Source organism: Bos indicus, chromosome 10 (assembly GCF_029378745.1).
Source record: "Bos indicus isolate NIAB-ARS_2022 breed Sahiwal x Tharparkar chromosome 10, NIAB-ARS_B.indTharparkar_mat_pri_1.0, whole genome shotgun sequence".
In the NCBI taxonomy this organism is placed as follows: domain Eukaryota; kingdom Metazoa; phylum Chordata; class Mammalia; order Artiodactyla; family Bovidae; genus Bos; species Bos indicus.
This window is the reverse complement of record NC_091769.1, coordinates 78,642,205-78,668,533: the sequence shown is the minus strand read 5'-3', so window position 1 is coordinate 78,668,533 and position 26,329 is coordinate 78,642,205. Positions and strand designations below refer to the sequence as shown.

At 35.5% G+C, this 26,329-nt stretch overlaps 1 protein-coding gene across 10 annotated transcripts in view; it reads right to left on the bottom strand.

The window, feature by feature from the left end:
* Positions 1-26,329, bottom strand: part of GPHN (gephyrin) — a 538,037-nt gene that overhangs the window by 239,760 nt on the left and 271,948 nt on the right. For 9 of the 10 annotated variants that reach the window (XM_019969080.2, XM_070796736.1, XM_070796738.1 and 6 more), the window contains one exon: positions 24,514-24,608. The exons of the other annotated variant lie outside the window; for it this stretch is intronic. In XM_019969080.2, coding sequence (XP_019824639.2) covers positions 24,514-24,608 — 95 coding nt within the window. The remainder of the gene's footprint in view (positions 1-24,513; positions 24,609-26,329) is intronic. 10 annotated transcript variants of the gene reach the window in all.

The window sequence follows — 26,329 nt, the reverse complement described above, 5'->3', positions numbered from 1 at the left end:
TTTTACTCCCTCTTTGGGATTTAATGTTTTTTTGATAGTAGTATGCTTAGATTCTTTTTGTGTATCTTTTGCATTATTTACCATCAGATCAGATCAGATCAGTCGCTCAGTCGTGTCTGACTCTTTGCGACCCCATGAATCGCAGCACGCCAAGCCTCCCTGTCCATCACCAACTCCCGGAGTTCACTCAGACTCATGTCCATTGAGTCAGTGATGCCATCCAGCCATCTCATCCTCTGTCGTCCCCTTCTCCTCCTGCCCCCAATCCCTCCCAGCATCAGAGTCTTTTCCAATGAGTCAACTCTTCGCGTGAGGTGGCCCAAGTACTGGAGTTTCAGCTTCAGCATCATTCCTTCCAAAGAAATCCCAGGGCTGATCTCCTTCAGAATGGACTGGTTGGATCTCCTTGCAGTCCAAGGGACTCTCAAGAGTCTTCTCCAACACCACAGTTCAAAAGCATCAATTCTTCAGCGCTCAGCCTTCTTCACAGTCCAACTCTCACATCCATACGTGATCACAGGAAAAACCATAGTCTTGACTAGACGAACCTTTGTTGGCAAAGTAATGACTCTGCTTTTGAACATGCTATCTAGGTTGGTCATAACTTTCCTTTTTTTGCTATATGGTTACCATTAGGCTCATGTAAAATATCTTTTATTTGTAAGTCTATTTTAAGCTGATAACAACTTAAGTTCAAACACATTCCAAAGCTCTACATTCTGACTCCACTATGTTTACTGTTTCTGATGTTGCAATTTGTATCTTTTTAATTGGCATATTTACTAATTAATTACTGTACTTACAGGTATTTTTACTACTTTAACCCTTCACACTAGATTTATAAGTGGTTAATCCACCACCTTTACTACATTAGATTATTCTAAATTTAACTATTTACCTTTACCAGTAGGTTTACAATTTCATATACTTTCCTGTTAGCATGCTTTCATTTCAGGTTAAAGAAGTGCCCTTAAGCTTTCTTGTAAGGCCAGTCTAGTGGTGTTCAACTCCTTCAGCTTTTGCGTGACTGGAAAATTCTTCATCTTTCCTTTATAACCCTGAAGGACAACTCTCTTGTGTAAGTATTCTCTGTAAACAGTTTTTTTCTGTTCAGAACTTTAAATGCATCATTTCACTCCTTTTAAGCCTGCAAAGTTTCTGCTAAAAAATCTGTGTGTGCACGTTAAGTCTCTTCAGTAGTATCCGACTCTTTGCAACCCCATGGACTGTAGTCCTCCAGGCTCCTTTGTCCATGAGATTCTCCAGGCAAGAATACTGGAGTGGGTTGCCATGCCCTCCTCCAGGGGATCTTCCTGACCCAGGGACTGAACCCATGTTTCCTACAATGTGAACCAACCCATTGTGGTTCCTGCAATGCAGGAGGATTCCTTGCCACTGAGCCACCAGGGAAGCCCACTAAAAAATCTACTGTTGGTCTTACAGAAATTCCCTTATATATAAAAAGGTGTTTTTTTGTGCTTTTCAGATTCCCTTCTTGTTTTTAATAATTTTTGACAATGTAATTAATGTGTTTTTTGTGGGTGAGTGTCTTTGGATTCATCTTTACTGGAATTCTCTGGATGTCCTGGATCTGGATGTCTGTTTCCCTGGTTTGGGACATTTTCAGCCATTAATTATTTCTTCAGATAGGTTTCTGTTCTTTCCTTTTTTCTCTCTCTGGAATTCTTATAATATGAATAATATTCTGCTTGATGTTGTCCTGTAAGTCCCTTAAGCTAGCTGTACTCTTTTTCTTTCTGTTCCTCTTTTGGATGGGTTCCTTTGCCCTATCTTCAAGGGTTCCATTGCCTTATCCCTCATCCTTTCTTCTACTGCTGTTGACCGTTTCTAATGAAATTTTCAATTTAGTTACTGTATTCTACTTTCTTATATTCTGTTGAAGTCTCACTTTGGACATGCATTGTTCTCCTGACCTTGGTAAGCACCTTTATGACCATTACTGTGAACATTTTTTTCCAGACAAACCACTTATCACTGTTTCATTAACGTTTCTTTTTCTTTCTTTTCTTTTTTTTTTAAGTTTTGCCTTTTAGGTATAAAGAGTTTGATTTATACATGCCTCTGGGATCTTTTTTATTTTACAAAGTAAGTTCACTCTATCAGCATTCACGTCATTTCTTTTTCTAAGTATGCTGCTGCTACTGCTGCTAAGTTGCTTTAGTTGTGTCCGAATCTGTGTGACCCCAGAGACGGCAGCCCACCAGGCTCCCCCGTCCTTGGGATTCTCCAGGCAAGAACACTGGAGTGGGTTGCCATTTCCTTCTCCAATGCATGAAAGTGAAAAGTGAAAGTGAAGTCGCTCAGTTGTGTCCGACTCTTAGCGACCCCATGGACTGCAGCCCACCAGGCTCTTCTGTCCATGGGATTTTCCAGGCAAGAGTACTGGAGTGGGGTGCCATTGCCTTCTCTGATTTCTAAGTATAGAAGTCATAAATTTATCCTTATGAAGAATCATGTTGGATCTATATACATTTCTAATTTATCAACTATTGCAAAAATTGGAAAATATTTTCCAAGAATATAACTATTTTCTAAGGATGTTTCCAAGAATGCTCCAAGTTTTAACTCCCTCCACCACAAGGTTAGTGACAAATTAAAATGCAGTCAATACATTTAATTCCAATATTTTGGTCATCAAGCCCAGGCCTGTTATGCCTTCAATAATACTTCATCTTCTCTAGATTGATACCCAAATAGCAGTGTTAACAAAGCTAAGGATGTAAACTTCTATCTGTACTGTATGTACATAATAGTTATAATACTCAGACCACTACTTCTGTGTATGTATTATGTATATATGTCTGATATAATTAAAAGACTAAGTATACAGCCATGAGAAACTGTTTTTTCTCCTCAATCCATTTGGCTCTTTGGCATTTTATTTTGTCCCCCTCAAAATTAGATTACACTTAACAAAAGTCCTTTGTTTCCTTCTCTTTGAATGTTTAAAAATTAGTTTTTTCATCTCTGGAATATCCAGAGTTATTGTAAGAAGAACAGCCTTTTTATTTATTTAGACTTTTTAGGTTAAGAAGTTATTTTTACAAACACTATTTAATAATTTTTAAAACCACAAGCACCATATTCTTAGCATATGCCAAATGCATCAAACAACTTATTAATTTTAATTAAGTTAAACTCACTAAACCTGTAGTAAGTATTATGGGATAAATGCAACCCAATTCCTTAAGGAGTTTACAACTGTAACACAGATCATGAAAGCACATAAACAACTACAAGATAGTAAGTGATGACACAAATTATCCTAAAATACCATGAGATCAAAATAAAAGCAGGAAATTTCTACGCGATGGTGGTGAAGTATGTCTTTATGGAAGAGACAGCACTTGAATGATTTTAAAAAGGAAAATATTTTAATAGGTAGAAAAGGGAGGTAAAGGCAAGAAAAAGAGGACAGCTTTAAGTGGAGAGGGAAAAAAGTAAAACATAGACAAAAAAAGCACCAAGTACTTTTTGTGTATATTAAGTCCTTCATCTAGTCAGAGTCCATTGTACTTAAAGGAGTAACGTGAGATAAGTACCGTGGAAAGATGGGACAATCTGAAAGATCAGTAGTTCTCAAAGTGTGGTGTCTGCACCAACAACATATACGCATCATTTGGTAATCTGTTAGAAATGTAAAACCTTCCACACTGCCCTTCTCCTTTCCTCACTGTAATTGAACCACTAAATCAAAAACTATGGGGTGCGATTCAGCACTTAGTATCTTACTAAGCTCTCTAGTTGATTTTGTTCCACTTGAGAACTACTGTGATAAACTATGCTTGAATTTTGGTACTGCTATTTATTACCAGTATAAACTTGCCTTTACAATATTCTAGGACACACAACAGATTTCCCAACATGGGGATCTGGCAAAAGGATTGAGAACCCCCAGGGAAACAGATGTTTGGAGGGAACAACAAAATATTGTGCACATGATGACCCAGGAGAAAGAAGCAGTGACCCCACAAGAGACTGAGCCAGACTAGACTGTGAGAGTCTGGGAATCTCTGGCAGAGGTGTGGGTTGACAGCGGACTGCTGCGGGGTCACAGGCACTGACTACAATAGTCCTGGGAGAGCTGTGACGTGCTGGCATAAGTTTTGAAGGAGGTTGCCATTACTGCCATTACCCCTACCACGGTTTGGCCTAAGGCCAAACTACAGGGAAGGAACATAGCCCCATACATCAGCAGAAAATTGGATTAAAGATTTACTAAGCATGGCCCTGCCCACCAGAACAAGACCAGTTTACCTACAGCCAGTCCCTCCCACCAGGAAGCTTCCACAAGCCTCTTATCCTCATCCTTCAAAGGGCAGACAGAATGAAAACCACAATAACAGAAAGCTAACCAAGCTGATCACATGGATTACAACCTTGTCTAATTCAATGAAATTATGAGCCAAGCCATGTAAGGCCACCGAAGATGGATGGGTAATGGTGGAGAGTTCTGACAAAACGTGGTCCACTGGAGAAAGGAATGGAAAACCACTTCAGTATTCTTGCCTTGAGAACCCCATGAACAATATGAAAAGGCAAAAAGCTATGACACTGAAAGATGAACTCCACAGGTCAGTAGGTGCCCAATATGCTACTGGAGAAGAGTGGAGAATTAGATAGCTCCAGAAGGAATGAAGAGGAGGAGCCAAAGGGAAAACAATGTCCAGTTGTGGATGTGTCTGGTGGTGAAAGTAAAGTCTGATGCTGTAAAGAACAATACTGCATAGGAACCTGGAATGTTAGGTCCATGAATCAAGGTAAATTGGACGTGGTCAAACAGGAGATGGCAAGAGTGAACATAGACATTTTAGGAATCAGTGAACTAAAATGGACTGGAATGAGTGAATTTAATTCAGATGACCATTATATCTACTACTGTGGGGCAAGAATCCCTTAGAAGAAATGGATTAGCCCTCATAGTCAACAAAACAGTCCAAAATGTAGTATCTGGATGCAATCCAAAAATGACAGAATGATATGTTCGTTTCCAAGGAAAACCATTCAATATCACAGTAATCCAAGTCTATGCCCCAACCACTAATGTCAAAGAAGCTGAAGTTGAATGGTCCTATTAAGACTTACAAGACCTACTACAACTAATACCAAAAAAAGATGTCCCTTTCATCATAGAAAGGGACACTGGAATGCAAAAGTAGGAAGTCAAAAGATTCCTGGAGTAACAGGCAAGTTTGGCCTTGGGGTACAAAATGAAGCAGAGCAAAGGCTAACAGAGTTTTGCCAAGAGAATGCACTGATCATAGCAAACTCTCTTTCAACAACACAAGAGATGACTCTAACCAGAAACAGAATAAGGATTTCTGTTTGTTTCCTTTGAAAGAATATTCTAGTTTTTGTCTTCTTTAAAGGTATCAAATTAGGAGATGCATAAATAGTCAGACATATTCAATATTAAATGGTAATGTAAAAGTAATTTTTAAACAAAATAAAGAATATATTTAAAAATCAGGAAAGCTCAGCTAGTACAGAAACCTAAATGATAGACTGAACTGTCATTAACTTCAAAATATACTCATCTAATGGAGAGCTCTCAGGGGAAAAAAAAAAACAAAAACAAGTACAAAAAAATCCTCAATCTATTCGCTGATTAATTGTGGGATAATTCAACATAAATTTATTTTTTTAATATAAATTTATTTATTTTAATTGGAGGTTAATTACTTTACAATATTGTATTGGTTTTGCCATATATCAACATGAATCCGCCACGGGTGTACACGTGTTCCCCATCCTGAACATAAATTTGTTATTTAAAAAGATCAGTCCTGGGTGTTCATTGGTAGGACGGATGTTGAAGCTGAAACTTCAATACTTTGGCCACCTGATGTGAAGAGCTCACTCATTTGAAAAGACCCTGATCCTGGGAAAGATTGAGGGCAGGAGGAGAAGAGGACGACAGAAGATGAGATGGTTGGATGGCATCACCAACTCAATGGACATGAGTTTGGATGGACTCTGGGAGTTGGTGATGGACACGGAGGCCTGGTGTGCTGAGGTTCATGGGATCGCAAAGAGTCGGACATGACTAAGAGACTGAACTGAACTGAAAAAGATCTTCCTAACATATAAAGTATGGTTATCAGAATTCATTCATTTAGCAAATATTCACTGAGTATCTTCCAGGAGCAAGGTAGTGTTACCTAGGTAATGGGGCTACAACAATAAGCAAACAGTGTCCCCCTAGGGAGTTTACAGATTTACAGGAAAATATCATTAAGTGTTAAGACAGTTAACTAAGTTATAGGCATATTATTAGTTATAGGAATGACAGGAAGGGCAGTTTAGTCTTATGCTAGGAAGGGTGAGGGATGATTAGAGAAGGCTTCTAGAAGGAAGAAAATCTACGCTGCTACCAGAAGAATAGGTATTATAGAGTTAGACTGGGAAGAACATTCTAGGCAGAGGAAATGGCATGAACAAAGGACTCAGAAGCTAGTGAGAGAACTGGATGTGCGTGATAACAATAATTGGGGGGGAGGGGTGGTGGTGGAAATGAGTGAATCTTTGTATCCTCCTCAAATTCATATATTGAAATCCTAACCCTCAGTATGATGGTATTAGGAGTTGGGGCCTTGGGAAAGTAATTAGGCCATAAGGGAAGAGTTCTCATGAATGTGATTTAGTGCCCTTACAAAAAATGACTCCACCTGTCACTATGTGAATATACAGAAAGGACTCAGTGCTGTACAATCAGGAAGAGTGCTCTCATCAGTACCTGACCAGGCTGTCCCCTACTCTCAGACTTCCAGCCTCTAGAACTGTGAGAAATAAATTTATGTTGTTTATAAGTCACTCAGTGTATGGTACTTTGTTATAACAGCCCAAACTAGAACAGTGGGAGATGCTGCTAAATAGACAGTGGAGACAGCTTATTTAGGCCCTGGAAAATTGTATTAAAGAATTGAGTCTTTATCCACAGGAAAAATGAGATACTACTGAAGTTTAAGCAGAGGAATAACATACTAAAAATTGTGTTTTCAAAAGATGTCTCTGGGCTGCAATGTGGAAAACTGAAGAGGTACAAAGAACCCGGTTAGAATATTGGAATATGAGAGGTGAGTTAGGATGGTTGCAATGATGATGAAAAATAGACAGGTTATAGTCTTTAAATATAATGACTTACAGAGAATATAATAAGAAGTAACCTTTTAATACTAAAATATATATATTTTCTGGAAATTTAATTACCTAAAGAATAATTTTTTTAAATGGGACATAACTGGATTAAAAACTAAAATCTGAGTCTCAATTAATACCAGAATTTTGATATTCCATGTTAAACTTGATCACACTAGCTGTTGTTGTTCAGTCACTAAGTCATGTCTGACTTATTGTGACCCCATGGACTGTAGCATGCCAGGCTCCTTTGTCCTCTACTGTCTCCGGGAGTTTGCTCAAATTCATGCAGTCAGTGATGCTAGCCAGCTATCTCATTCTCTGCCACCTTCTTTTCCTTTTTTTTTCATCCTTTCCCAGCATCAGGGTCTTTTCCAAGTAGCCGGCTCTTCGCATCAGGTAGCCAAAGTACTAGAGCATCAGCTTCAGCAACAGTCTTTCCAATGAATATTCAGGGTTGATTTCCTTCAGGATTGACTGGTTTAATCTCCTTGTAATCCATGGGACTCTCCATAGAGTCTTCTCCAGCAGCACAATTCAAAAGCACCAATTCCGAGGTGTTAGCCTTCTTTATGGTTGAACTCTCACATCTGTACATGACTACTGGAAAAATCATAGCTTTGACAGACCTTTGTTGGCAAAGTGATATCTCAGCTTTTTAATATGTTGTCTAGGTTTGTCATGGCTTTCCTTCCAAGGAGCAAGCGTCTTTTAATTTTATGACTGCAGTCACCGTCTGCAGTGATTTTGGAGTCCAAGAAAATAAAATCTGTCACAGTAGCCATGGATATAAATTAACATGAATAATACAATTTTGTTCCCCTTAAAAAGAAATTTTTATTAATATTAAGTATTAAATACATAGAAGCTTGTAATGTATATATAAAATGTAGATAATAATGGAAAAAAGCTACCTAGGTACTTCAATCTAGTTTAAGAAACAGGTTATTACTATATTTTCAAAAACTACTGTGTACCTTATCATGATCTCAAGTCCCATTTTTCCTTAGGTAACTATTTTAGTGAATTTAAAAATCATTCTCTTACTTATTTTTGTAATAACTTAATTAAGATGTAATTCACATACTATCTAACTTAAATCATAAAGTAAAAAAAAAACTGTATTTTTGGTGTGTTTCACAGAATTGTGCAATCATCAATGCAATCAACTTTAGAATATATTAATCATCTCCTCTAAAAAAAAAAATCACATACCTATCAGCAGTCCACATTTTCTCCTACTCTTAGCCCTGAGCAACCATTAATCTACTTCTTGTCTCTATAGACCTATATATTCTGGACATTCCACATAAATGGAATCATATATGAATTCTTTCATATATGGAGGAATATATAGCCTTTTGAGGTTGGTTTCTTAGCATGTTTTCAAGGTTCATTCATGTTGAGTAATATTTCAGGCATCACTTACTTTAAAAATACTTCTGCACATAGGAAACATATTGTTCAGGAAGTTAACAGTGTGCAGCCTGTGCCAAAGAGTGGGCGGTTATGTACCCCCCTCCTTAAGGGTGGAATATTTACATGTATTATTTGGAAATCTTTGGTAAGAGATCTGTCTCCTTTTCTTCGCTATTAATTTATTCAATTATTCTTTGATATAAGGATGGACTCATGAAAACTTATTTTATATTTTAAGTTATAATAATCAAATACTACTTTATTTTGTTGCTCAAACTGCTCTATCGTTGGCCATTAGAAGCTTTGTCAGTTGGCTCCTATGTTTTTGTGACATTCATCTATAATGTGGGGGAGGGGGGTTGTTTTGTTTTTGAGCATTTCCTTACTTTCAAGCACTAGAAGATACTAGGCTCATTTTGTGTATTTCTTCCCCAGGTCCTAGAAACAGCCATTTCTGAGGGAAAATTCCATTTACTGGCAAATGGTATTAGAAATCAAGAACTGAGCATTAGGTATGGCTGTGGTTGCTGGAGTGTTATTTCTTTTAGATATTCTCTGCTAATAAAGCAAAGAAATATATGTGTGCATGCTAATGTGCATATATACTGCTGCTGCTACTGCTGCTAAGTCGCTTCAGTCATGTCCAATTCTGTGTGACCCCATAGACGGCAGCCCACGAGGCTCCCCCGTCCCTGGGATTCTCCAGGCAAGAACACTGGAGTGGGTTGCCATTTCCTTCTCCAATGCAGGAAAGTGAAAAGTGAAAGTGGAGTCGCTCAGTCGTGTCCGACTTTTAGTGACCCCATGGACTGCAGCCTACCAGGCTCCTTCATCCATGGGATTTTCCAGGCAAGAGTACTGGAGTGGGTTGCCACTGTCTTCTCCAGTGCATACACACATATCTACAAATATTTTTATGTATCTCATTTATATGTATATTAAACAAAACAAGAGTCCATACTGATTTCTCTAACTCTGATTCATTATATCTTATGGATCATGCTAGCCTCCTCTTGTAACTATGTGATTTCCTACTGTATCAGTGAGAAATGTGGTTCCCATCACTCATCATCCACTTACACAATTGTTCAATTCCAGTAAAGGCTCCAACTTAATGATTCCCAACTTAACAATTTTCTGATTTTATGATGGTGTGATAATGATATATATTCAGCAGAAACCATACTTCAAATTTTGATTTTTGATCTTTTCCTGGGCTATAATATACAGTATGATATACTTTCCTAATGCTGGGTAGCAGCAGTGAGCTTACAACATTCTTTACCCCTATAACCCATTCTGTTTTTCACTTTAAGTTATAGGAATCAATAAACTACTTGAAATATTCAACACTTAAAATAGGTTTTGTGTGTTAGTTGCTCAGTCAGGTCTGGCTCTTTGAGACCACATAGACTATAGCCTGCCAGGTTCCTCTGTCCATGGAATTCTCAGGCAAGAATACTGGAATAGGTTGCCATTTCCTACTCTAGGGGATCTTCCTGACCCAGGGATTGAACCTGGGTCTCTTGCATTGCAGGCAGGTTCTTTATGATCTGAGCCACCAGAGAAGCCCCCAAACAGGCTTTTTGTTAGATAACTTTTCCCAACTGTAGGCGAATGTACGTGTTCTGAGCCCATTTAAGATAGGCCAAGCTATGATATTTGGTTGGTTAGATATGTTAAGTGCATTTTTGACTTATGATAGAATGGGTAGCCCCATGTCCAATTGAGGACAAACTACAAATTCAGTAGTATCAGAATTGTTCATAAATACCAACATGGATTACAACATTATCAACTAAAGTGTGTGTGTATAGTTCCATTCACCTTTAGTCTTATAAACACCACTCATGACACCAAAGTTATTTAGGTCAGTGTCTTTTCCTTCCATCCCCTTTAGTAATACTGTTTCCTCTATTTGTAAGATATTTAGATCCTCTTATCAAGAGTCTGCATTATTTTATATCTAAATAATGGCTTTTAAAATTTGCATATAGTAAGCATTCTTTCTGATATAAAGTTCTGTGTGTTTTGACAGATGCAAAATGTCATGTCTCCATGTTTCATCAATACAGTATCATACAGAATAGCGTTATAGTCCTAAAAATCTACTGTGACTCATCCATGCATCCCCCCTTTGCACAAATCCCTGGCAGTCACAAATCATTTTATGCCTCTATAATTTCACTTTTTTAAGAACGTCATAAAACTGGAATCATATGGCATGCCTTTTTGACTGGCTTCTTCTACTCAGCAATATGCACTTAAGGATCCTCCATGGACTGTGCTTTTCTTTTTTGTTTTTTTTTTTTGGTGGCTTGATAGCTCATTTCTTTTTAATCACTGAATAATAATCTGTTGTACTGATGCACCATAGTTTGCTTACCCATTTATCTACCAAAGTATATCTTGGCTTATTTTAGCTTTTAGCAATTGTGAATAAAGTTCTTAACATTCATATGGATATTTTTTCATGCACATAAAATTTCAAATTAATTGGGTAAATAACTAGGAGCTCTTTGTATATTTTTGATTTAGGTTGATTTTCAGACATTATAATAGAATTAGACAGAAGATCAACAAGGATATAGAAGAACTCAAAAGCATCATTAATAAATGGATCTAACTGACATTTACAGAACACTCCACCTGAAAAAATAATCTACAGTTTTCTCCAATGCCCATGGAACATTCACTAAGATATATCATATACCGAACCATAAAAATAAACCCCAGCAAGTTAAAAAATACAGTGTTTTCTAACCACAAAAGGATAAAATTAGAAACCAATAATAGGAAGATAACAGGAAAAATCCAATATACTGGAACCCTAAACCAAGATTATAAACTTGATAACCAGTGGATAAGAGAAGTCTCAAAAGAAATGAAAAAAACATATTGAAGTGAGTGAAAGCAAAAGACAATATGTCAAAACTAATGCATTTCACCTTAAACAGTGTTTCTAAACAATACATTAGAAAAGAGGTAAAGTATCCCACCTTAGGAACCATATAGAGCAATATACATCCCCCCAAATCTCACCACCAAGTAAATAAGGGGCTATTACAGCAGTTCTTTTTACCCAGTATTTCATTTCCAGCTATTTAGAAAAAACTACAAGGTATACTAAAAGACAAAAAGCACAATTTGAAGATACAGAACAAACATTAACAGAACAGACATAGCAGAGATGTTTAAACTATAAGACAGAAATTTGACACAAGTATCTGAGGGCCCAATAAAGTAGACAGCATGCCAGGCCAAATGGGCAAAGCAAGCAGAGAGTCTGAAATCCTGAGAAAGAAACAAAAAGAAATGCTAGATATAAAAAAAATAGAAATAAAGAATGCTTATGATGGGCTCCTTAGTAGACTGGAATACACAGTGGTCATAGCAAATACCCTCTTCCAAAAACAAAAGAGACAACTCTACACATGGACATCAATGGATAGGAAATACTGAAAACTGACAGATTACATCCTTTGCAGCCTAAGATGAAGAAGCTCTATACAGTCAGCAGAAATAAGACTGGGAGCTCACTGTGGCTCAGATCATGAACTCCTTATTGCCAAATTCAGACTTAAATTGAAGAAAGTAGGGAAAACCACTAGATCATTCAGGTATGACCAAAAACAACTCCCTTAGGATTATAGAGTGAAAATGATAAATACATTCAAGGGATTAGATCTGATAGACAGAGTGCCTGAAAAACTATGGATGGAGGTTTGTAATATTGTACAGGAGGCCATGATCAAAACCATCCTGAAGAAAAAGAAATGTAAAAAGGCAAAATGGTTGTCTGAGGAGGCCTTACAAATAGCTGAGAAAAGAAGAGAAGTGAAAGGCAAAGGAGAAAAGCAAAGATATATGCATCAGAAAGCAGAATTACAAAGAATAGCAAGGAGAGAAAAGAAAGACTTCCTAAGTGATCAATGCAAAAAACAGAGGAAAACAACAGAATGGGAAAGACTAGAGATCTCTTCAAGAAAATTAGAGATACCAAGAGAACAATTCATGCAGAGATGGGCACAATAAAGACAGAAATGGTATGGACCTAACAGAAGCAGAAGATATTAAGAAGGAGTGGCAAGAACACACAGAAGAACTATACAAAAAAGATCTTCATGACCCAGATAACCATGATGGTGTGATCACTCCCCTAGAGCCAGACATCCTTGAGTATGAAGTCAAGTGGACCTTAGGAAGCATCACTATGAACAAAGCTAGTGGAGGATATGGAATTTCAGCTGAGCTATTTCCAGCCCTAAAAGATAATGCTATGAAAGTGCTGTACTCAATATGCCACTCAAATTCCAGCAAATGCTGGAAAACTCAGCAGTGGCCACTGGACTGGAAAAGGTCAGTTTTCATTCCCAAAGAAAGGCCATGCCAAAGAATGTTCAACCTACTGGACAACTGCACTCATTTCACATGCTAGCATAGTAATGCTGAAAACTGTCCAAGCCAGGCTTCAACAGTATGTGAACTGAGAACTTCCAGATGTTCAAGCTGGATTAGAAAAGGCAGAGGAACCAGATATAAAATTTCCAAGATCCGCTGGGTCATAGAAAAAGCAAGAGAATTCCAGAAAAACATCTACTTCTGTTTCATTGACTATGCTAAAGCCGTTCATGGCGTGGATCACAACAAACTTTGGAAAATTCTTAGAGAGACAGGAATACCAGATCACCTTACCCGCCTCCTGAGAAATCTGTATGCAGGTCAAGAAGCAACAGTTAGAACTGGACATGGAACAATAGACTGGATCCAAATCGGGAAAGGAGTATATCAAGGCTGTATGTTTTCACCCTGCTTATTTAACCTATATGCAGAGTACATCCTGTGAAATGCTGGGCTGGATGAAACACAAGCTGGAATCAAGTTTGCCAGGTGAAATATCAATAACCTCAGATATGCAGATGATACTACCCTTATGGCAGAAAGCGAAGAAGAACTAAAGAGCCTCTTGATGAAAGTTAAAGAGGAGAGAGAGAAAAAGCTAGCTTAAAACTCAACATTCAAAAAACTAAGATCATGTCATCCAGTCCCATCGCTTCGTGGCAAACAGATGGGGAAACAATGACAGACTTTATTTTCTTGGACTCCAAAATCACTGCAGATGGTGACTGCAGCCATGAAATTAAAAGATGCTTGCTCCTTGGAAAAAAAGCTATGACAAACCAAGACAGTATATTAAAAAGCAGAGATGTTACTTTGCTGACAAACATCCATCCAGTCGAAGCTATGTTTTTTTCAGTAGTCATGTATGAATGTGAGATTTGGACTGTAAAGAAAGCTGTGCGCCAAAGAATTGATGCTTTTGAACTGTGGTGTTGGAGAAGACTCTTGAGAGTCCCCTGGACAGCAAGGAGATCCAACCAGTCCATCCTAAAGGAGATCAGTCCTGAATCATTGGATGGACTGATGCTGAAGCACCAATACTTTGGCCACCTGGTGTGAAGAACTGACTCATTAGAAAAGATCATGATGCTGGAAAAGACTGAAGGGAGGAGGAGAAGGGGATAACAGAAGATGAGATGGTTGGATGGCATCACCGACTCACTGGACATGAGTTTGAGCAACCTCTGGGAGTTGGAGATGGTTAGGAAAGCCTGGCATGCTGCAGTCCATGGGGTTGCAAAGAGTCTGACACGACTGAGCAACTGAACTAAACAGAACTGAACTGAAGAAGAAGGAAGAAAGGAACAAAAAATATTTGTAACAATAATGACTCAAAATTTTCTCAAACTAATGTCAGATACAAACTACAGATCCAGAAATAGAGAATATCAAGTAGAATATTTGCCAAGAAAGCTACATTTAGGCATAACATTTCAAACTACAGAAAATTAGTGATTTAAAATAATTTTAAAAGAAGCCAAAGGGGAAAAAAAAACTTACCTAAACAGAAACAAAATAAAGGATTACATTTTATTTCTCCTTAGAAATCATGCGAACAAGAAGAAAGTAGAGTGAAACATTTAAAGAGTTGAGAGAAAAGAAAAACCAACTCACAATACTATGTGAAATTATGCTTCAAAATTGCAGGACAGGGACTTTCCTGGTGGTCTAGTGGTTAGGAATACACCTTACAATGCAGGGAACACAGATTTGATCACTGGCGGCTCAGACAGTAAAGAATCTGCCTGCAATGCAGGAGACCTAGGATTGATCCTTGGATTGGGAAGATCCCCTGGAGAAGGAAATGGCAATCCAGTCCAGTATTCTTGCCTGGAAATATTCATGGACAGAGGAGCCTGGTGGGCTCACAAAGAGTTAGACACAATTGAGGAACTAACACTTTCACTGTCAGGGAGTTAACATCCCAAAGGCCTCCAAACAACTAGGCTTGCGCACTGCAACTACTGAGCCCACATCCCACGCTACAACTAAGACCTGACGCAGCCAAAAAAGTGCAGGTCAAACAGAAACTGAGGGATCTGCTGCCAGTAGATTTGCAAGAATTACAAGACTTGTTAAAACAAGTTCTTTAGAAACGTCCGTGTCTGTATAACTGAGTCAATCTGCTATACAGCAGAGATTGGCAGAACTTTGTGAATCAACTATCTTTCAATTAAAAAAAAAAAAGTTCTTTAGCGAGGAGGGAATCAGGAACTCTACATAAAGGAAGGAAGAACATAAAAGAAGGAATAAATTAAGGGAAATAAAAACTTTATATGTGAAGTAGTATGATGTTACTTGAAAGTAGACTTGGATTAGCTGTAAATGTATATTGCAAACTCTAAGGCAATCACTAAAAAAAAAGTAAAAAGGAAGAAGTTTAATCCACATACTAAGAAAGGAGGAAAAAACGAATCACATTAAAATCTCAGTTACAATCACAAGTGGCAGAGAAGAAAAAGACTGGAACATAAAAACAGGGAAAAAAAGGACAAAAGATAGAAAACTGTAACATATTGTAGACATCACTCCAATTATACTCAGAATCACTTTGAGTATCAATGGCCTAAATGCATCAATTAAAAGACAGAAATTGTCAGAGTGGATTAAAAATATGACCCAAGTATATGTTGTGTACAAGAAATCCATTTTAAATATAAAGACACATAGATTAAAAGTAAATGGATACAGAAAAATATACTATGCTAAATATAAAAAAAAGCAGGAGTAGCTATATTAATTTCAGATAGAGCATACTTCAAAGCCAGGAATGTTATCAGGGATAAAGGACATTATATAATAAAAAGGGGATCAGTTCTGCAGGAAGATACAGTGATCTTTAACGTGTGTGCACCCAACAATAGTGTCAAACTATGTAAGGCTAAACTGCAAAATTGCAAAGAGAAATATATGAGTCCACTATTTTACTTAGACACCTCAAGCTCTGTCAGAAATGGACAGATACAACTCAGAAAAAATCAGTAAGGACACAGTTCAACTCAACACTATCATCTATCAGCTGGGTATAAATGACACCTAAACAAACTTCATCCAACAACAGCAGAAAACACATTCCTCTCAAACTCACATGGAGCATTCACCATGATAGACCACAATCTGGGCCATAAAATACGTCTTAATAGATTTAAAAGAATAGAAATTATACAATGTCTACTTTCAGACAACAATGAAATTAAACAAGAAATTAAACTTCTTCAATAACAAAAAGATAACTGAAAATCCCCAAATGTTAGTAAAGAACACTCCTGTAACTAATAAGTGATTACAGCAAGACTACAGGATGAAAAGTTAATACACAAAAGCAAATTGCTTTCCTATATATTTTCCAGTAACAAACAACAGAAACTTGAAATTAAAAATAGAATACCATTTATATTAGCACCTCCCATAAAGAAATACTTAACTTAGGTATAAGTCTAACAAAATATGTATAAGTTTATATGAGGAAAACTACAAAACCCTGAATGAAATAAATAAATGAATCAAAGAAGAAACAAATAAATGGTCAGATATTCCATATTCATGGACAGGAAATCTGAATATTGTCAGTTCAGTGATTCAATGCAAATTCAATGCAATCCAAATAAAAATCCCAGCAACTCATTTTATGGATATCAATAAACTGATTCTGAAGTTTATATGGAGACACAAAAGTCTCTAAGTAGCCAACACAATACTTAAGGAGAACAAAGTTGGAGAGCTGATATTAACTGACTTTGAGACTTACAGATACTATAAAGCCATAGTAATTAAGATGGTGTGGTATTGACAAAAGAACAGGTAAACAGATGAATGGACAGAACAGAAGAACCTAAATAGAGTCAAAGAATCTTTGACAGAGGAGCAAAGGCAACACAATGGAGAAAAAAAAAACAGCTTTCCAGAAAATGGTACTAGACATCCAGCCACATGCAGAAACTGAATTTAGACACCAGATACAGACTGTTCTTCCTTGTAAAAATTAGCTCAATATGGGTTACAGAACAAATTACTAACCACAAAAACTATAAAACTCCTAGAAGATGACATAGGAGAAAACATAGATGACTTGGCTGCAATAACTTTTTGAATGTAACTTTTAGATACAAGGGCATAATCCATGGAAAAAAATAATTGATAAGCTGGACTCATAAAAATAATTGCTTATCACAATGAGAAAGAATCAAATTTGTAATTTCAAGATGTACAAACTCCACTTTAAAAAACTTTACTGAAGTATAATTTACATATAATACTCAATTCATTTGCCTATAATTCCATAAGATCTACTTTTCTGTGGTATTTTACAGTGTTACTATGATGTGAGTAGGTATAGATTATTTGCTAAAGACTTGTTTGGATTTCCACATCTGGAAGATTGATGCTTTTCTGGAGTTTGAGATTCTTTTTGGTATTGTATGATATTTCAATCTTTTTATTCATTCTCTACTATCTTCTTCTGAACTTTAAGTATATTTTATATTTTCTTACTCTATCATCCATGGTTAACTTTTACTTCATTTTTATGTCACTGTAAATATGAGCTACATTATGGATAATTTCTTCCAATAGTTTTACCTGTTTCCCTAACTGCCTCTTCAACTGTATATAATCTGCAGTCTAACCCATCTATTAAGTTTTAAAACTTTCATTATTATATTTTACATGTCCAATACTGACATCTCCAATATTTCTAAAGAGAAATCTGCTCCTGATCTTATTGAGGATCCCTTGTATATGATGAGTATCTTTTCTCTTGATGCTTTCAGGATTCTCTATTTTTGGCTTCTGACAGATCATTATATGGATTTCTTTCCACTTTCATAGTTGGTGTCTGCTGAGTATCTTGGATTTACAGATTTGTTTCTTGAATCAAATTTGGGAAGTTTTTAGTTATTAATCTTCAAATAATCCTCTGCCCTTTTCTCCCTTTCTTCTCCTTCTGAGACTCCCACAAAGCATGGTCTAGTGGTGTTAGACCAAGAACTTAATGGTGTTTCACAGGTCCCCTGGGCTCCGTTCACTTTTCTTCAATAGTTATTTTTTTTTTTTCTTTCTGTTCCTCAGACTTAACAGTTTCAGTAGCTCTATCTTAAAGTTTATTGACTCCTTTCTCTGGCTTCTGAAATCGGCATCTGAATCCCTTTAGTGAAATTTTTATGTCAGTTGTGTTTTTCAACTCCAGAATATCTTTTTGCCTTTTAAAAAATTATTATCTCGTTATTGATATTTACATTTTGCTCATATCATTTTCTTGATTTTATCCACATCTTCCTTTAGTATTTTGAACATCTTTAAGACAATTGTTTTAAAAATCTCTGTCTAATAAGTTTACCATCTGGTCATCCTCATGAGTCTTTTCTGTCAAATTTTTTTTTTTTTTCTCTTTTAATGGGCCACATTTCTGTTTTTTTTTTTTAATTAATATCTTGTGTTGTTATTGTTGAAAACTGAACATCTGAATCTTGTAATGTGGTAATTCTAGAAATCATATTCTCCTCCCATCCCTTCAGATCTTGCTCTATTTTTGATTGTTGCAGAGTGTTTCTTTGTTGGGATCAGCCTGAGGTGTAAACCTAAGGTGATCCCAGGTGTTCTCTGAATCTGCATTTCTCTTTGGGCATGTGCAATGACTTTTTAAATATCCTTTTGTGTTTGCTCTTGGGTATCCTAATCCTTAAATATCTGGCTTCCAAAAGGGGGAAAAGAGAAAAATCTAGGGGACATTAAAAAAAAAAAAAAAGGCACTGTCCCTTTAATTCTCCTTGAAGTTATTTCATTTGGTGGAAATTACAACAATGGTAATCTGCCTTTGTCTATACCTCTACAATGCAAAGCAATAATTTACAAATAAAACCTAGATCCCTAATATTTGACAAATGAGGTTCTAGTTGCCCACTCTGTCTCCCACAAGCATGCTAGTGTTGGCTGCCTGCCATGCAGTTAGAGGGTTGGGGAGTACATAGATACTACTATTGGGGGCAAAATTGATTAAAATTAACCACAATTTACCAGCCAAACCAACCCCTGGAAGCTGCCAGCCTTTCAATATACTCAAGATATCCAAAATTGTTGTATTAGATTCTGTTAGTCCAACTGTTGTTTAGGTCAAGAAATGGATTCCTTTCTATTGTCTTCTTCCCGGTTCCCTTCTACAGCCTTTTATAAACTAAGTATATTTTATTTTAGGTTAAAAAACAGAAGCACTTCAAAATGGCAATACTGTTTTTGACAGTTATTATTTTAAATGATCCATGCCATTTTAACATGTTTTAAAAAATACTTAGGATAACTGAATTCACTGCTATAAAAATTTAAATCCAATGTATTTTCCTTAAATATATTTTCCCTTAAAAAACTTTTTAACAATAGTTGTGTGAAACCATTTTTGGCACCAAATGGAAAGAGTTAACTGCTCCCCAATAGCAGTGCATGTGTCTGAGTGTTTATGTTCAGTCATGGACTAGATGAGGCTGAGATTAAATTGGCAATAAATCACGGGAAAAATGATTAGTCCTACTTCACACATTAAAAACTAACTACAGTCTTCATCTCCTACTTCAGAAGATAGAGACACTATGGAAAATTACATATAATAAAAAATAAGCTGAATATTTAAAACAATTGAAAGATGGGTTATTAAGTATTACAACAGTAAATCTCTTCATAAAATGAAAAACTGCTTATTACTTTTTCCTTTTACAAATTTAGATATTCATATAGTAGTTTTTCTTAGTGAGGAAATCTATATAGGACCTCATAACATTTCCATGAGCTATGTGAAGTCACTAAAAAACTAAGTAGAGATTACAAATCAAGTTAATGACTGAACTGAGAATAAAACAAGGATAAATTATGCCTCAATGTGTAACCACAGTGGTTGCTCTATTACTGTTAACGACATTTAGAACCAAAAGTATTTGATCTCTTTAAAAAGTGAGTAGGGCATAAATAATAGATTTGTGAGCTTATATGCTATAATTTTGTGGGCAATTCAATTAGCTACTAGGACTGGAAGTGCTAAACTTAGCTGAGTAAATTTCCCAAGGTCACCTAGAGAGTAAATGCTAAGTTATAAAGTAAAAGATCTGATTTTTAAAATAGAGTTCTTTCTCCATGAGTGTTGACCAAGATAGCAGAACCTTAACTAAGGCTCTCCTATTGATTGTGGGGAAAATATCAAAGATTGACTATCTGAGAACTCTGAACATAAATAATTGCAGATAGACTGGGGACAGAAGTCAGAACTTGAATAATAACATTGATTGGGGCTAATTCCAGTTACAGAGCTGCACTACTATGGTCATGATGGTATAAGCAGAAGAACCCAGTAAGAAGACATATCTATCTGGTAAAGTCTAGAAGTGTGAGTGAGAAGAAGCTCTGTTATTTTTTATTTTTTCCTTTTCTTTTGCCTTTGCCCTGAAGGTGGTCCAATTGTATGGAACTGCATAATAGCACAGGGGATTAATACTCTACAAGAAATATCTTCTATTCCCAGTTTCCTTAGCTAGAAGCTATTTCTTGTAGAGCAGTAACTGGGAACTGCAGAGTACAGGGAAATGCTTAGAGAGGAGACAGCTGGTGAAGGTGGATTTCTTAATTCTGAGAATGAACTGACACAAGTCCCAGGCTTACTCCTGAGCTAAGCATGTGTGACAGACTCAAAGAAGTATAAGAAAGGTTTAAAAAATATTTATATACTCCACTGCCCAATTCTCAAGCTAATTCTTAAATCGTTCATGTGCTGGCAGACCCAAACACAATAGCAAAGGCTGACTCACCATCCATATAAGGTGAGACAGAATTTTCAACATGAATCCAATCAGACTGGTTGCTAAAACTAGCTAACAAACTAACTCTCTCTAGAGAATTTTAACAGAGGCCAAAGGTTTAAAAGATAATACTCAAAATGTCCAGGATATAATCCAGTATTACTCAACATAGAAAGAAATCAAGAAAATCTGACCACCTATTACAGAAAAAGAAAATCAACAGATGTCAACTTCAGGGTGATTCAGATATTGGAGTTGTCAGAAAAACAACATTAAGCAGCAATTATAAAACCATTTTCCATGAAATAAAGGTCAACCCTTCTGAAATAAAAGCAAAGACAGAAGTTCTTAGAAAAGAAATAGAGCCATAAAAAATAGCTGAATATAAATTTTAGAACTGAAAATACTGCAACTGTAATTTTAAAATTCACTGCCTAGGCTCACAGGCAAAATTAAGATGAAAGAGGAAAAATGTCAATGAACTTGAAGATAGATTAACATAAACAATCTGAAGAATAGGATAAAAATGAGTTTTAAAAAAAGTGAACATCAGAGACCTGTGATACATTATTAAAATATGTGCAATTCATGTCACAAAAGTACCAGAAGTAAATGAGAAAGAGATGCGTACAGAAAAAGAAAAAATCTGAAAACTTAACGGCTAATTCCCAAATTTGGTTAAAGACATAGTTTTAAAAGAAACTCTTTTAACCCAAAAGCATAAACTCAAAAAAAAAAAAAAACAAAACAAAACCCCACATCCAGATACATAATAATCAAATTGTTGAAATCAAAGATAAAGAAAAAATATCTTTAAAGCATCCAGAGAATAAAAAATAACACATATAAGGAAATATCAATTCAAATGGTTGTGGATTTCTCCATAGGAACTATGGACCTAGAAGAGAGTGGAATGACACTTTTTTAAATGCTGAACTGTTAATCCAGAATTCTATATCTAGTGAAAATATCCTTCAGGAATAAAGGTAAGATAAAGACATTTCCAGATGAATGAAAGTATTAAAAGGTTTTGCTAGCACACTTGATCTAAGAACTGGAACTCTGAACCAGTAACAACACAGTGGTGATCAACACTTAAACTTACTTTGAATCAACTGTTCTAAGCACTTAAATGGACTTGTTTACTTAATTCAAGAAGGCTGGTACTATTAACATCCTCATTGTAGAGATGAGAAAAAGAAATACGTGATATAGCTAGTAACAGAGCCAGAATAGAACCCAAGCAATCTTGAGTTCAGAGACAATGCTCTTAACCATTACTTACTACAATCTTCCAACTTGTTAAAAAAAAAAAAAAAAACAACCTGGAAAACATTAAGTTAACGAAATAGACGGAAGCCATTTAAACAGATTAAGTAACTTTACTTAAGTAAATAATTAAATAATTATTATATTATTAAATTGTTAAGTATTAAATAGGAAGGCAAGGCACCAACTTGATGTATTACTTTATCCTGAAAAATATTCTATTAAAACTAGGATGAAACATCGAGTTAGCAATAGTAATCATAAAAATAAACCCTTTTTTGAGTACTTACTATGTGTCAGAAATTGTTTTGGAGCTGAGGATGTAAAATGAATAAGATAAAGCAGCTGATCTTAACACAAATTTGTATTTTATACAAATTAGGTAAAACAGACAAGAAAGTAAATGATTATAACATAGCATGTACAAAGCCTCAAGTATATACAAGGCAAAAATTCTATAGAAAGGAGGCATCAATTTAATCAAGGCTATTAAAAAAATTTTTTTTAATGCTTTGAAAAGCACAAAAAAATAAATATTAAGGGAAACAGCCCATAATTGCTTTTCCATAACTCATGTGGACTACTATCTCTGTTTCAATTTTGTAAATAAACTCTCAGTTAATAGGTTATGGAAATAAAAGTCAGAAGAATCTGTTACCATGCTGTATATACATTTTAATTTTCAAAGCCTTCAGTCTAAGAATGATGAACTCATTCCAAAATACTTAAAATCAGCTCCTATTAATTTATTTTCATTCACTGGGCAGGTCAGTACTCAGTAATTATGTGAATTTAGAAGGCAGAGGAGACATTAATCCAGAAAATTTTTCAATAAGGCAAAAGCACTGTTTCTATACTGGATCAGGAAAGCTACATTCAGTTTAAGAAGTTACCTTAACAGTTATAAGGAAAAAGTTCTCCAGATAAATGGGGGATCTTTAAGGTAAGGACCATGTCTTACTTTTCTTTCCACACTTAGTATTCCTAATGGCTAATACAAGGCCTGACAAATAGATTATTTTGAATAATAATAATTCAAGAGTTTGCTGAATTAGATTTTTATTATAAAGTAATTAACAAGAGATGAAGTTTAATTCTATCTTGACTATATTCCTTGTATACCAAGAAAGAGTTCTTATATTCAAGGACTACTATTTAATTCCATAGAGAAAAGGAACCAGAGGTGACCTGTGATCTCCTATGGGCAGGTACTATAAGTAAGGGTGAAAAAAGAACAGCGTAAGAGAATCAGTGTAAGTTTGTTAAAGACTAGCACGGACTTTTAAATTAAAAATATCAAGTTACTTTAGTTCTTTTCTTGGTCTTATTATATGAAATGTTATAATATAGTACTTGTAACAGGAAAGAAAGTACAGTAACTGATGACCCGCTCACTTTTCTCTGTAGCTGCGCTTCAAGTGGCTGCCACTTATAGGATACAAACTTAGTCTAAGTTACAGAAAGGGCATTATAACTCATTCTATGCATTAAATAGACATATTTACTTTTATATTCCTTTTGCAAACAGGATCAATAAACAACTGTAAATAATGGTAGAGAAATCCTTCCAATTATAAAGTTACTATGTATTTTCTAGATTGCTCTGAGATCAACTATGTAAATCAAAGGTCATTAAATCAACAGATTCTCACTAAGTTGACAGTTCTGTCTTTACCTTAAATGATGTCTGTTGTTCCTGTTAAAGGGGATTTTAATCTAATAATTACTAAAATAATAAAAAATAACTAAACTATCAAATTGAGGATTGATGTCACCACGTAGGTCAATGAATCATAGTTTTAAATATACTAATTTAATATACTAGCCTTCTCTGGTGACTCAAACAGTAAAGAATTTGCCTGCAATGGAGGAGGTCCAGGTTCCATCCCTGGATTTGGAAGATCCCCTGGAAATGGCAACCCACTCCAGCATTCTTGCCTGGAAAGCCCACGGACAGAGGAGCCTGGCGGGTTACAGTCCATGTGGTTGCAAAGACTCTGACACAACTGAGTGACTAACACTTTGAACATATATTATTGATTTTCTTTTCATGACCATACATCAATATGCCTATTCACAAATGGAAATTAAGTTTCTAACCTGTAAACACCTATTAAAAGACTCTATTGCTTAGTTTTATTAAATTAGGATTTAATGACAACTAAGGAAAATTAATTGATGACTATAATCTCAAAAAAAAAGAATATACTGCATCTTAAAAAACTGGACTCTTCTTGGGGTTATAATTGATTACTTTCAGCAGTAATATGATATTTTCTAAGTTTCAACATAATATGCAAAAAAATAAAATAAAAAAGGATAAAGAACTTGAAAGAAACTGTGGCCAAGATTTAGACAGGATGCTGAGACTTTGGGAGGTGGGGGCAGAATTAAGTGGTATGACTATAAAGTTTCTTAGGTTTCTCAGTCTATTGTAGTGATTACTGGTGTGGAATTAATTTTCTTTGCACCACTTTGGTGACTTTCTTACCTAGAGAGCATGCCCAGAGGTGTAACATTAAGTGATCCCATCAGCATTGCCAGGGCCATCCCTGGTGCTTCCCGTTCTATTACTTCTTTTGTGGCCTGTAATTAAAGATTAAATAGCAGACTGAGTGAAATTAACCAAAAATAAGGAAGGCAGAGTAGCAAAATTAACTTAAAAAATAATTATAGATCATGCTATCTATTAATATAAACCATACTTTGTAGTGCTCCAATTTTTTTTTAAGGCTTAAAGATTCAATTCTTTGGGACCACTGAATAAAAGCTGAAAACCAGGACATTGAGGGAACTTTTATATTAGTAGATCTTTCTTATCCCTTATAACTCAGAAGTGTTTGACAGCAATATCATCTTGCTTAATAACCTTAATTTTAAAATTAAGCCTCAGATTGTTAAAATGGCTCAACAGATTTTCACAGAACAAGAAATCTGGGTACTTTTCTTTGTCTATTACTCTTGAAATAATTAGTCCCTAAAAATCTGAGAACCCCTTGTATCTCTCCTAGCTCGATGATTTTATGATATAATACAGGGAACTCAACAAATCATCAAGTCAATTTTCTCCATAAATTGGGTAGAAGAAAAACTCTAGATTCTTTTCCAAATCTTCAATATAAATTATATATGTTTTAAAAAGGAATTAATAAAGTGATAGGCTTTAAGTATATAAGTTTTAAGATAGGGCATTCTTAAGACAAGTATGGTTAAATGTGGAATAGGTATTGAAGGCATGAAAATTTCATTTTCTAAAGGTCAACCGAAATATGTATATATTATCATAATGTGATGGTAAAGATACGCTTTATGCTAAAGTTGGGAGTGAAGTACATGATTTAATTCATTTCTAATCCTCTTTTTACATATGTAGCATGCTATAATAATTGGGAGCAACACAGGAAGAAAGCTTGCAAAATAAAGTATTATAGTAAATAAGAAGAAAGGCAAACAAAATAAAAAGCAAGTTATGGAAAATAGAGTGAAAGGTTGCTATTTCAATATTTCATTACAAGTAGAGTGATCATCCTAAATAAGGCCATCGCTCTAGGCAAACTTTACACTGGTAAGTGTCTCATCTAGCCTAATAGCCTACATTTTACAATGCCGGCGCAGGTTGCTGTAACAGTTCAATAGACTTTCAGAGTAAGAAATCTGGGAAGAGCAGTTAAAATGTGGCACTATGTGCTACATCCAGTTGATGCTATAAATAAGCTTTTAAGATGCATATAAATTACTTAGTTATATAGGATAAAGGATTGACAGATGATATTATCTACTGGTTCACTGAATCCCAGCATAATGTAATATTTAATAGTGTCAGAAATTTTAAAGAAAAATTAACACTAACATAATGCTTTTCAACAAAACCTGCTTTATAAATAAAGGGCCAGCAGGAAGGAAAAATGGACATTCTTAAATTCTTAAGTTTGGAAGTTAACCACTTTCATTAAAATATACAGCTAAAATTTGTTCAGCTAGTATACAGAATCTACCCCCATGTTTTCCAAATTCAATAAATCTGGTATGATTTTGAGGTCTCCAGGGAAGAAAGTCTATTTACATGTTAAAATTGCTTTACTGAAGTTTACAACTTCTTCAGAACCTTAAAATCTTAAAGCCCTAAAAAATCAAGAAAGGCATGTTACTGAGAACGATCTTAAAAGAGCTCTTTGCATAGAGTTTATATTGATTTCATTATCTGTTTGAAAAAGTCACCTAAGCAATGTCTGACATTTCATGAATTTGTAGGTCCACATAAAGATGATGTAATCCAAAGCAGAGTAGCGTGCTTTATTTAAGGACAA